Source organism: Chelonoidis abingdonii, chromosome 19 (genome assembly GCF_003597395.2).
Source record: "Chelonoidis abingdonii isolate Lonesome George chromosome 19, CheloAbing_2.0, whole genome shotgun sequence".
Lineage (NCBI taxonomy): Eukaryota > Metazoa > Chordata > Testudines > Testudinidae > Chelonoidis > Chelonoidis abingdonii.
The window spans coordinates 33,006,334-33,018,363 of NC_133787.1; the positions used below are offsets into that span (position 1 = coordinate 33,006,334).

At 39.7% G+C, this 12,030-nt stretch overlaps 1 protein-coding gene across 1 annotated transcript in view; it reads left to right on the top strand.

Moving 5' to 3' along the window:
• The window catches only part of PLCG2 (phospholipase C gamma 2), a 104,034-nt gene that overhangs the window by 79,979 nt on the left and 12,025 nt on the right, over window positions 1–12,030 (top strand). The window contains exons 22-28 of the mRNA XM_032766117.2: window positions 904–1,013; window positions 2,284–2,380; window positions 4,129–4,195; window positions 4,432–4,589; window positions 7,232–7,334; window positions 8,658–8,867; window positions 10,245–10,390. Of these exons, the coding sequence (XP_032622008.1) occupies window positions 904–1,013; window positions 2,284–2,380; window positions 4,129–4,195; window positions 4,432–4,589; window positions 7,232–7,334; window positions 8,658–8,867; window positions 10,245–10,390 (891 nt within the window). The remainder of the gene's footprint in view (window positions 1–903; window positions 1,014–2,283; window positions 2,381–4,128; window positions 4,196–4,431; window positions 4,590–7,231; window positions 7,335–8,657; window positions 8,868–10,244; window positions 10,391–12,030) is intronic.

The window sequence follows — 12,030 nt, forward strand, 5'->3', positions numbered from 1 at the left end:
CTGCAGCTTGAGGTCTTCAAACCACAATTTTGAGGACTTCCATAACTCAGTCATGGGTTAGGGGTTGTTATAAAAGTAGATGGGTAGGGTTCTGTGGGTCTGCTTTGTGCAGAAGGTCAGACTAGATGATCATATTGGTCCCTTCTGATCTACGAGTCTATGAGTCTATTATGCATTTGTTTAACATTTAAAAACAAATGGCATGGTAAATACATATTTAGTTGTAATTCTTGCAAAAGCCATCTTGGCTGTAAATGCACATTCAGCTGTAGTTCTTTCTCTTTGTGACTAATGATTTGTGAATTACTGTGAAAGAATTCAGGTAGAAGTAAATTCAAGATAAGGAAAATTGCTTGTCCTGATAGAAACTTGGGTTTCCTAGTAAAAAATTATTCTGTGGTATGGTTGATGAGGTTTTGAAGGGGATGTTAGGACTGATGCATACCCTGAAGAGAGAGGGACTGCATCCCAAGCCTTGAGGCTCAGATTGTATCTGGGTGTACGTAAGCAGGGATGATAGTTCACGGTTCTCTGTGTTATATAACCATGCATCCACAAAAGAAGTTCTCTTTTGGCTGGTGTTTGAAGAATACTGGTTAAACAGTGGCAAAGTGGGTATTCACCCACAAAAGCTTATGCTCCAATAAGTCTGTTAGTCTATAAAGTGCCACAGGACTCTTTGTTGCTTTTTACAGATCTGGACTAACACGACTACCTCTCTGATACTTGGTTAAACAGTGACACTCCCTTATGCCAGCAGATGTCACTCTGGAACCTTAGAGTTAAGCTTACCAAGCCTAATAAAGAAAGAGATCTAATTTCTTTTTTCTTCTGAGATGGATTTATTGATCATTTTGTGACCTGTCCCTCTCTCTGACCCCTTTATTTCATTTCCTTTTAAAGCCTCAGAGAACAGTGAAAGCCATATATGACTATAAAGCTAAAAGAAGTGATGAACTGAGCTTCTGCAGAGGGGCCCTAATTCATAACGTCACAAAGGAAACAGAAGGCTGGTAAGGAGAGTGATTCCTTGTAGAAGAGCCGGCATGGGGTGTATGTGATGGGGAAATGAATTCAGCTTTATGCAGGGGTTCTTAAAAATCTCTGCTTCTGACCCAGCCGCTGTTGCTTATACATCCCAGGAGTCGATGAAGAAAGAAAATCCCCTTTTACTTTTCTCAGCTTCCCACCTTGACTCACATTGTTCCTGCTTGGGTTTTTGACAAGAAGTACTATAAAGTGCTTGGTAACCATCAAAGACCTTTTGAGAGGAGTGACCCTGTGGACAGTACTCTACTGTTGTGTGACATCCAGGTTTGAGTCCTAGGTCCAGTCCTTTGCTGTCTGGGATGGCAGGGGTCACTGTCTTTACCAGGAGGGAGTGACTTGCATCACTTGGTAACTGCATTGTGGACAAGCCAATAATGAGGTTGATGGGATCTGAAAGGAGTCCCATCTGTTTTTTCTAGGTAGTGGCATTGCTAGCCCTCAAAGGAAAGGGGTATCCTTGTAGAGAAATGGGCAGGGAAAAAATCTTCCACTGGGAATAGCAAAACTTGCTAAGAAGGAAACCAGTGCTGCTCTCTGGAATAGCTGGCAGTAGTGGTTCCAAGTATGGCATGGCTTGATCTTTTTTTTTTCCCTGCTACCCACATTCTTTTGATGTTCACCCTTTATTGCAGCATCAGTGTTCCCTTCATTGCCTTCTCCCACTCTCATATCTGTGCCTTCCCCCGTACCAACATTCTATGCTTTATACAGCCTCCCTATCTCAGGCTGTCAGGCCTGCTCCATTTCCCCATTCACATCCCTCCCAAAAACCCATTTCTTGCAGGAGACCCTTCAAAGGCTAACCCTGTGTCAGTGCAGCATCCCTCTCCGGGCTTTGCACAACACCCCTTGAAAACCAAAATGGGTTTAGGTTATCTCCATCCTCTGAGTATCCTTCCACAAGTTTTCTTTCCTACTTGACTTATACATTGATTGGAATGCTTAGGAATCTAATGTCCTCTAGTTGTTTCCACAAAGCAATCAACCACATAATCATGTTTAGTGCTGAAGGGGAAGCTTCTTAAGTCATGAACTGCAGCTACAATCTCTTTGAAATCACCTACCACAATTAATGATCTCTTTGTTAGTGCTTTAGCTACTTCGTCACTTTTATTTTGGCAATGGCCAACTAGCAAGCTGGTCTTGGGGATTAATGACCAATTTATTCAGGATTATTGCTTAATTAATGGTCTGTGTTTGAAGGTCTTCAGTTGTCTCTTTTTTTAATTTCAGGTGGAAAGGAGACTATGGGGAAAAAGTCCAACACTATTTTCCATCTAATTACGTTGAAGACATGTCAGCTGATAACTTTGCAGACCTTGAAAGCCAGGTGAAGAGTTCAGGGTTTGGTTCATGTCTTCCATTAGCATGATGCTACCCTCTGCATACTGAGCTGGTTTCTCTCATTCATGGGATTATAACTATATGTTGTGCATGATGCAGACTTAGCACAGAGTAGAAAAGTACACATAGTGTTTGCTGTCCTTGGGGCTGTGCAGACACAGTTCTCTTCTGTCCTTGATGCGACTAGTTATGCTTGGCAGGTTATTCGGTATGGAACTGCATTTGGGCAGAGTTGTTGATGGGGTGCGTTATAAGGAGGCCATAGCAATTCCCTGCAGGCTAAAGATTAGCATACAGTAACTCCTCGCTTAACGTTGTAGTTTTGTTCTTGAAAAATCGACTTTAAGCAAAATGATGTTAAGCGAATCCAATTTCCCCATAAGAATTAATATAAATAGGGAGGGTTAGATTCCAGGGAAACTTTTTCACCAGACAAAGACGTTATAGACATATACAGTATAAGTTTTAAACAAACAATACTGTACTCAGCAATGATGATTGTGAAGCTTGGTTGCGGTGGTGGAGTTGGAGTGTGAAAGAGGATGGATCATCCAGCTGCTCCTCTTGCTATTCTTTCCAATGTGTTGGGGGGTGCTCAACCCCTGGCTCTGCCGCAGACCCACTCCCACTCCACCCCTTCCCCCAAGGCTCCACCCATGCCCCACCACTTCCCATCCCTGCTCCATCCCCTCTCCCGAGCGTGCCATGTCCTTGCTCCTTCCCCATCCTCCAAGCTTCCTGAACACCGCAAAACAGCTGATTGCTGTGGGCAGGGAGGGAGGGGAGAGCTGCTGATCCTCGGGGCGCTGGTGGGCGGGAGGTGCTGAGGGTAGGTGTGGAGGGAAGTTGACAGGGGGGCTGCGAGCCAACCCTGGTTCCAAGCCTCCACGGCCAAACAACGTTATAAGTAAACGTTGCGCAGCTTTAAATAAGTATCTTCTCTAATAGATCGGCGACGAAACAACGTTAACCGAGACAGTGTTAAATAAGGAGTTACTGTACATGGTCAGATTTTCAGATAGATGTGTGGAACAATTATGTGCCCTACATAAGCACTTAATGGGAAACAAATGGGAAAACAGGGTGCACAAATGAATCTAATGAGCTGTTTTCCTACCCTGTTACCTAGTACATAACTGAGCCAACTGTGCCTGCCAAAAGCATGTGAAAATGTGTTCCAGAGTCTTAGACAAAGAGCAATTTAATCTAATAAATGAAAGCAAAAGTCTGAGTAGGCAGTTATTAAATTGCATGAATCCTTTTGGTTTTTTAAAATAAAATGTTCAATGAACCCTCAGATCAGTGATCCCTTGGGTGTGTGTGGGGAAATTTATATGAATGCTTTGGTCTTTCTGGTATTGTAAAGGAAAGCTTAAAAAATTAGCAAATTATGCCAGAACAGTAGCTTTGTAATGTAATAGTCAAAACACTGCATTTGATTTCTGAATTCAAGTGGCAAATGTTTGCAAGTTGGAAAACAGTGAACCAGTCGAATTGAAGACTTGCAGATTCACCAGGGTTATTCCCAGCCTCACTAGTCATCTTTCATCCATAATGAGAGATTCTCTCACTAAAAATGAACTGTTTAAACAGAGCCTTTGGCAGTTTCTCCATGACATTGTGGGCAGTTATAGGCAGTTAACTTTGTGTTTAATTTTTGTTATGCATCCTGTGACTACTGATTAAAAGGGAAAAGATTAAGAGAATCAAATTAAACCCATTGTTTCTTCACAGATTATTGAGGACAACCCCTTAGGAACTCTGTGTCATGGCATATTGGTCCTCAGTACATACAATGTCGGTACGTAGCCTCTGGAGCTTGTAGTGGGATTCCTAGGTTTTCCTCCTTTATTTGGGCTGTTTCCCCTAGAGCAGGAAAGATGATGCTATCTATTCAGCCTGACAAGAGATTTTATCATAGTGAAAATCTATATGGTTGGCCGCTGCATTGAACCAACCACTCATACAGCATGCAGTTAAGACTAAAGGAGTTGATAACTTTTTGTATGTCTCTGTTGTTACTGTGCTGTCCAATAGTGAAAATGCCACAAGGGAAGCATGACAAGGCTTTTGTCTTCATACTGGAACCCAAGAATCCAGAAGATCCTCCTGTTGAATTTGCAACTGATACAGTAGAAGAGCTCTTTGAATGGTACCAAGACATCAGGAAAATCACACTGAAATCTACAGAAGAGGTGCCAGTAGAAAATTTTTTTTTTGTTTTATTTTGCAGTGGATAGTTATAAAATTAGGAAATAATGAGACTTCAGCCATTTGAGAACCACCTAAGCTCCCTAAGCTTCACTAAAGCCTGAACTCCTGAAGTCTCTTGCATATTTATTTTACAGGACTTGGCTTCAGTGGGACTATTCACATGCTAAAGTAAAACACCTTGCTAATCTGGGTCTTGTTTTCTAAATTTTCAGGCACTTTAGGAGAGTTAGCAGAACATCAGCCATCAAAGAGAATTTTAACACTTTCAGCAGAGTTCTCCCTCAAGTTCATAACCTGAGTCTCCTGTGCTTTATGCCTTCTGTTGTTGTCTGCATCTATGCCAAGTAGATAGGAAGTACTAAAAAATGATAATGGTAGTGTTTTAGATCCACTTTGCACAGATGTAAGTTATGGCATGCCTCGTGCAAGGCAGTGGAGAACCAAGCCTGAAAAGTGTTATAGTAAGTCTGCTAATATACACCTCTACCCTGATATAATGCGACCCGATATAACACGAATTCTGATATAACGCGGTAAAGCAGTGCTCCGGGGGGTGAGGGGTGGCTGCGCACTCTGGTGGATCAAAGCAAGTTCAATATAACGCGGTTTCACCTATAACACGGTAAGATTTTTTGGCTCCCGAGGACGGCGTTATATCGGGGTAGAGGTGTATGTGCTATTTGAGCTCCTTTCTCTAAACATCTCTTCCTAATCTTGCTTCCTACCTCTGCTGTCCAGCGAATGCATTTGTAAAACACTTTCCTACTTGTGCCAATAACTTTATTATATATGACAAGTAATAATCTCCAATTTGGAATTCCTCTCTTTATCTTCACCTGGGTGTTTTTCCAGATCTCTGAAGATTCCCCTCCACTTCAGCTTCTCAACTCAGGGCTTTATCCACTTTCTCATCCCTGTTTTATATCGGCACTAACTGTGTCCTAGGAACGGTCTGTTTTTGTTGGGATTTGTTCCTGGTTAGCTATCCTTAAAAGCATACTTTTAAGAATGAGTTTACAGCACCTGGGAACACTCCGTTGCTCGTGAAAACATTGCTTTCAAGTGAAAGTTGTATGTCTATTAGGATGTTACTCTGCGGTGAATAGCTTATATCTGTGCTTCTCCAAGGCTTTGTTTGTTCATAATACTAAATTCTTCTTTGCTTTTCTTAGACCACAGCACACAGTCTCTGATCTGGTGACTGCTTCTGGAAAAACGTCTCTCTGCAGCTCCTGTTTTCCTCCCTCCTCCTGCTGTTGTGAGAATTTCTTTTGGAGATTTCCTATTTCCTACTGCTTTGTAGCCTTTTGTACTGAAGCTAGTAAAACTGTTCAGTATGTGATTCCATTTATACTTCCTATTCTGCAATCACTTCTTGTATCTTTTATGTAATTTCAACCACCTCCTGCTAAATTCTACCTTCACTTGATGCAGGGCTCTCATTGACTTCAGTGGCTTCTAATCTCCACCAGCAATGGCCATGAATAGCTGCTGCCTGCCAAAGTGAGGAGTAGCCTGGCTTCCCAACTCCCATTTGAATGGGTTGCAGGTATCCTCATTCAGCTCCCACAAGACCAAGATTTAGACCATCTTGTGTTCCAGTAGATTATGGACTTTTCAATAATGATGCCTGTTTGATCGCAAATTATTTTTTCATACCTGGAAATGCTGGCTTGCTTTGCAAAAAGTGAACTGCTGGAGCAGCGCACTTTGCATTTGGAGGCAGCTGGAATTCAGTCTTGGAGTCACAAGAGATACTTAATCTTGACTGAGATCATAAATAAGTGAAGAGAAACTTCATTATGCTTTGCATTTTTTTTGTCTGTGCATTTATGTGAGGTGTTGAGTCAAGAATTTAGCTAGATTTATGTGGATGTACATAAAAACAGTAATTTAACTGCCAGGCTTCTTTATACTCTTCCGATTCAGGAAAGTGCTTAGGCCCAGATTTTTAAAGGTGTTGAGTGGTTGCTGCACTCAACTTTGCAATGTCTAAGTCTCATTTTGAAAAGTAATTTAGATACTTAGGAACCAAATTTTTATTGAAATGGGTGTTTTTATTCAGTAAACATTGGATAAACACTGTAAATGGTTATTTGCCTCTAAGGGCCTGTTCATACAGAGCAGTAATGTGGACTACAGGGATGTGATTCCTAAAGCACAATAGCATGTTGTGCATTAATTGGTCCATGTAGACCCTGCTGGTGTGCACTAAAGGCTCTCTAGTGTGTTTTTATATAGTTCTGTTTGAAACAGCACTATGTTAAAGTGCCTTAGGGAACATTACAAAGAGATTACTTGTTTACAATATATACTATATTATGTTATATCCATTACTCATTACAGTATAAAAGCAAGAGACCCGAAAAAACCCAGTTATTGGAAACCTACGTACAACTTAAATTGCTAAAAACGAACCCCCAAAATTATATTAATAAACCCTGAAAAACAGAAGCCCTAAATATATGTCACATCCAAGTATGTTTGTGAAGTGTTAAATATGATATCAGGGAGCTGGGAATGTTTTAACATAATCATCCTTTCTTTAGAATATGTCCTAGTTTATTGTGCCATCATGTTCTGCATAAGTGCAATCTAAAAATATTTTTTTAATCTTAAACAGGAGCATATGAGGAAGTACTGGGAAAAGAATCAGTTAATTGCCATCGAATTATCTGATTTGGTAATCTACTGCAAACCTACAAGCAAATCCAAGGACAATTTAGGTGATCTATTTTTAATAATAATTTTTGCCTTGCCTGCTTGCATGCTGATCCTGTTCAAAGAAACATTATTTGAAATTTTAGAATTGAAAATAAAATACCTCCTTTCTGCACTGGGAGAGCTGAGAGAGCTCATACAGGCAGGATTTTCAGTGGTAAATTGGAATTGCACACTGGAGAGAGTATTACAATATTCAAATGATAAAATGTCAGGTAAAATCTAGTGAGTTATCAGAATTGTTTTGAGCGTACATCTCAACCTGTCGAGGCTCAAGTCTGGGACTAAATGAGGAACAAATTACTGAAACGAGAGAGAGAAGAGACCATACAGAAAGAGGAAAAACTCTGAGGAGACAAGGACAACTTGGAAATGATTCATTCAGGTTTTCCTTTTCCATAGTGCTGCATTTCTGAAGTTAATAAAATGATAGTGACAAAGAGTGGGAAGCTATGCTGTCTGTTGATGGGTTGAGGAAGTGACATTGTCCTTTATGATGGAAGATGTAGGAGAAGATATGCTTTGGAGTTGCGACAAATTTCCATCTGGTCTATCCAAGCCATTCTTCCAATATAACACTATGAAGCTCACCAGAAATCAATGTGCACTTGGCTCCTTTTGTTTTAAGAGATGAGATGAATTCTTTTGTGATTTATGGAAAAAAAGCAAAGCTAAAATAGATTTGCTCTACCTTATGTAATATTCTGCTCTAACAGTCTGATTGTCACTTACAATAAGATCCCTTGAAGCTACTGGAGTGACATGAAGATATCTTAATGTAAATGAGAATATGGTGCAATATCAGTAAAAATTCCTGGATTGACACTGAAATTGATTACTTGCTGGCTTTTTGCTATTGCAACCAGATCCATGGAGTACCCAACAAATATCCCCTTCCTGCTTAAGATTCTCTGTGAATGCTTGCAGTAAGCCATCAGTGTAGATAGACATTATAATTGCAGTCATTGTTTGAAGCGTTGTTAACCATGGCTTGCCCTCCATTCCTCCACTTACACAGGAAAGGATGTCTTATTTAAATATGTTCTGCAGTGCTCAAAGGAGCATTATTAGCAGTGACAGGATGAGAACTGTAGCCTTCATCCAGTCCCACCACAGTGAGCAATTAGAGGACTTGTCAGGCAGACAGGTTATTTTAATTTTCGAACTTGATGTTCAGCCAATTTGTGGTGTATGCATTAACAAGAAGTCAATTATTGTGTTAAAGGATGAGGTAAAGCAAGGCTTCAGTGGAAATGGAGAATAAATGGTATTTCTTTCTCCTTTTTTTTTGCCCTTTTCTCCCTCTCTCTCCCCCCGCCCCTGTGTAGAAAATCCTGATTTCAGAGAAGTCCGTTCTTTTGTGGAAAACAAGGCTGAAAGTGTTGTCAGACAGAAGCCTGGTGAGCTGTTGAAATACAACCAAAAGGGACTGACGCGGGTCTACCCTAAAGGACAGAGGGTTGATTCATCTAATTATGACCCATTTCGTCTCTGGTTTTGTGGTGCCCAGATGGTGTCTCTTAATTTCCAGACCCCAGGTAATATTCTCATAAAGAGGAGCTTTAATTGTTTTTCATTCTTTCAACTGACCATTAACAAGTTGCCCCTCTAGTCTCTCCACCACCCTGGTCATTGTGGTTGGTATCTTACTAAAGAGGAAAAATAGATGGAAGAAGGAATGCGAGTGCTTGAGAGGATTGAAACTATATGAGTTGTTTGCTTGTGACTCTGTGGATTGGCTACTAGGGCAGATTCCAGAAAATTCATATCCATACACCCTGCAGAGTTCATTTGTGGGACATGATCCAACTCCTTTGAAATAGTTCAGTCTTTCTCTTAACTTTAACGGGTGTTGGACCAGCATGTTCGGCCACAACATCAGCTGGTGTAAATCAGCATCACTCCACTGATTTTGATAGTGACACTGATTAACAGCAGCTAAGGACGAGGCCCTCTTACCTCACAATGTACTGGGTTGTATTAACTGAGTAATTCCATTTAACAGGGTTGCCCAGAGGATTCAGGGGGCCTGGGGCAAAGCAATTTCCAGGGCCCCTTCCATAAAAAAAAGTTGCAATACTATAGAATACTATAGTCTCGTGGAGGCCCCTGCGGGGCCCAGTGCCTGGGACAAATTGCCCCACTTGCCCCTCCTTATGGGCAGCCCTGCCATTTAATGATCAAGAGATACTAGAAGAGCTGGTTGGAGAAACTTTGGTGTCAGAATACACAGTGCCATTAAAATTGACACACTCCATAAAATTGTGTGAGGTGCACAAAAATTTCATTTCCTGTTTCAACATTTTTGGATATGAATTGTATAAATTTTTCATTTTGAGATCACTTTCATTTTGTTTCTTAATTCTGTATGATCATAAAACTATTCTTTTAAAAGGTCAGAATCTAAACAAAACATTTCAGTTTTGTCAAAACGAAATGTTTTGATTGACCTGGAAAAAAATTCCAGGATTTTCTTTCATGGGGAATTTTGAAAGGTTCCATTTTTGTTCCCTTCAAAACCTCCAAGATGTTTTCTGAAAGTAGCTTCTTCCCTCTGCGCAGCTCTATGTATCAGCTTGTATTTGTTACTGAATTGATATTTTGACCAGTTCATTGGCAAGGCAAAATGTGTTTTGAATTGGAAATTCACATCATTTCTGGCTTAACAGAATTTTCTCTTGGCTTTGATACAAAGTTCAGTGTGAATGCAAGCCTCTCTTTCAGATTTCTAATCAGTGGACCAAGGACAATAAGTTTTAATTACTGAAGTGAAACATTAGTCATAACCTAGTCTTTGTGAAAGTGGCAACCAGTGAGGATGGCACTAAGGAGCCATCAAACTGATATTCTGTCATCCTTTTGAATATAATAAAATGAGGAACTCTACCGTCATGGCTATTTCATTCTCTCCCTAGATAAATACATGCAAATAAACCATGCCTTGTTTTCACTTAATGGACGGACTGGATATATTCTGCAGCCAGAAAGCATGCGAAATGAGAACTATGATCCAATGCCAAGCGAATCAAAGAGGAAATTGCAGATACTTTTGACAGTGAGGGTAAATCTTTTCTTTTATATTCTTACAAGTAGTAAAGGTCTATATGACTGACTACAAATAAAACTATTATTTTCAGAGCAAGAGCTGTGACAAATTGACAAAACATACTTTATTTAAATGTCAGTGTTTTAGGAATAAAACTAATTCTGCCACTTTCCCTGAAACGAAATAAGTTTCTCTTTGTCACGTCAATTAATATAGAACAGAAAAAAATGGAATGTATATGGTAACTATTAAAAATCAAATCAACTTACATTGAACTCCACCTTAGTTCTCATTAGAAAGATCTGATTAGAGACTGGTTCGCAACAGATTTATTAGTTCAGCAGGTTTCCAATTTGACAGAAATAGGTTTTTATAATGGAAAAAAAGAAACTAAGCCAGAAAAAAAGTTAGCTTTAACACGATAGGGGAAAATGCAGCTATTTTTGTACAATTCATCCTTTCAGAATCTCATTTTTCAATAAGAAAAAAAGTTTATTATTTGAAGATTACACTACAGTGAGTTCTGGCACCATCTGTAAATTGAACTTGTTTGTGTTCTCAGCTGCTATTCAGTAAGAGAGATGTCTTCCAAAATAGCATATGTTTTATGAGAAATGATGGTAAGGAACAAACACACTGTAACCACTTCTCACTGCAGTTTGGATGATGACACAGGCTATAAAAGTAAAGCAAGAGAACAAATACTTTTTAAAAATGTAAGTGCTAAAAGAGTATACAACCTCACTATTATCTCGTCATCTTGAGAGTGGAAATGTGGCAGCTGAAGTGAGGCATCTTCTGTATGTTTTGTGAAAGTGTGGTGTACAGAACTGGATTTTCAGAGCTAGTCCTCCACTTTTGCAGACACATTTTTGCACCCATAATTATTTATCCTCATGATTTAGGTCACTTAGATGTTTGTCATTGATTTACAAGTGCATTTACCAGCGTGTATAAGTAACCAGAACTATGGTGACAAATAATTGCTCATGCCAGATTACACCTGCAATTATTTGTGCTTGCAAAAACGAAGTCCCACTTAAAATTGGGCTGAAAATTTGATTCGGACTCTTGAACGCATATAAGCAAGAGAGAAAGAAAGATAAGAAAGAAAGAGAAAGAGGGGTTGTGTATGTATCTATATATTGCATCCAAAAAAAAAATCTACCTTGAAAGATGTTCAGATTGCAAAGACAAGCACACACAAACCAGGAAATGCCAGAATTATGTTTGCCTGTGCAACTCTGATTCACGCCCCTTGTGTATACATTGTGGTACAGTCTTTAATTATATAGTCACATACTATTTTTTCTATAGACTCTCACCTCATTCAGTATTCATTTTCCCCTCCTCATTCAGTATGTGGCCCCAGGTCTTATTACCACATATCGTACAAACCTTATTCTGAATACAGAATTAATGTCTTTATGGGTGTTTCTGAGGTGCTCTCACCATAGTATCTGAGTGCTCCACAAACACAAATGAATGAATCATCTCAGCTCCCCAGTGAAATTAGGTTGGGGAACTGAGACACAGCGAGATTAAGGCCAGAATTGTCAAAAGGGTCCACTGAATTGGGTGTCAATTTTGAGACAACTGGGGCCTGATTTTTCAGAATATTTAGAATTTTTATAGCACTTCATATTCCCAGAGCA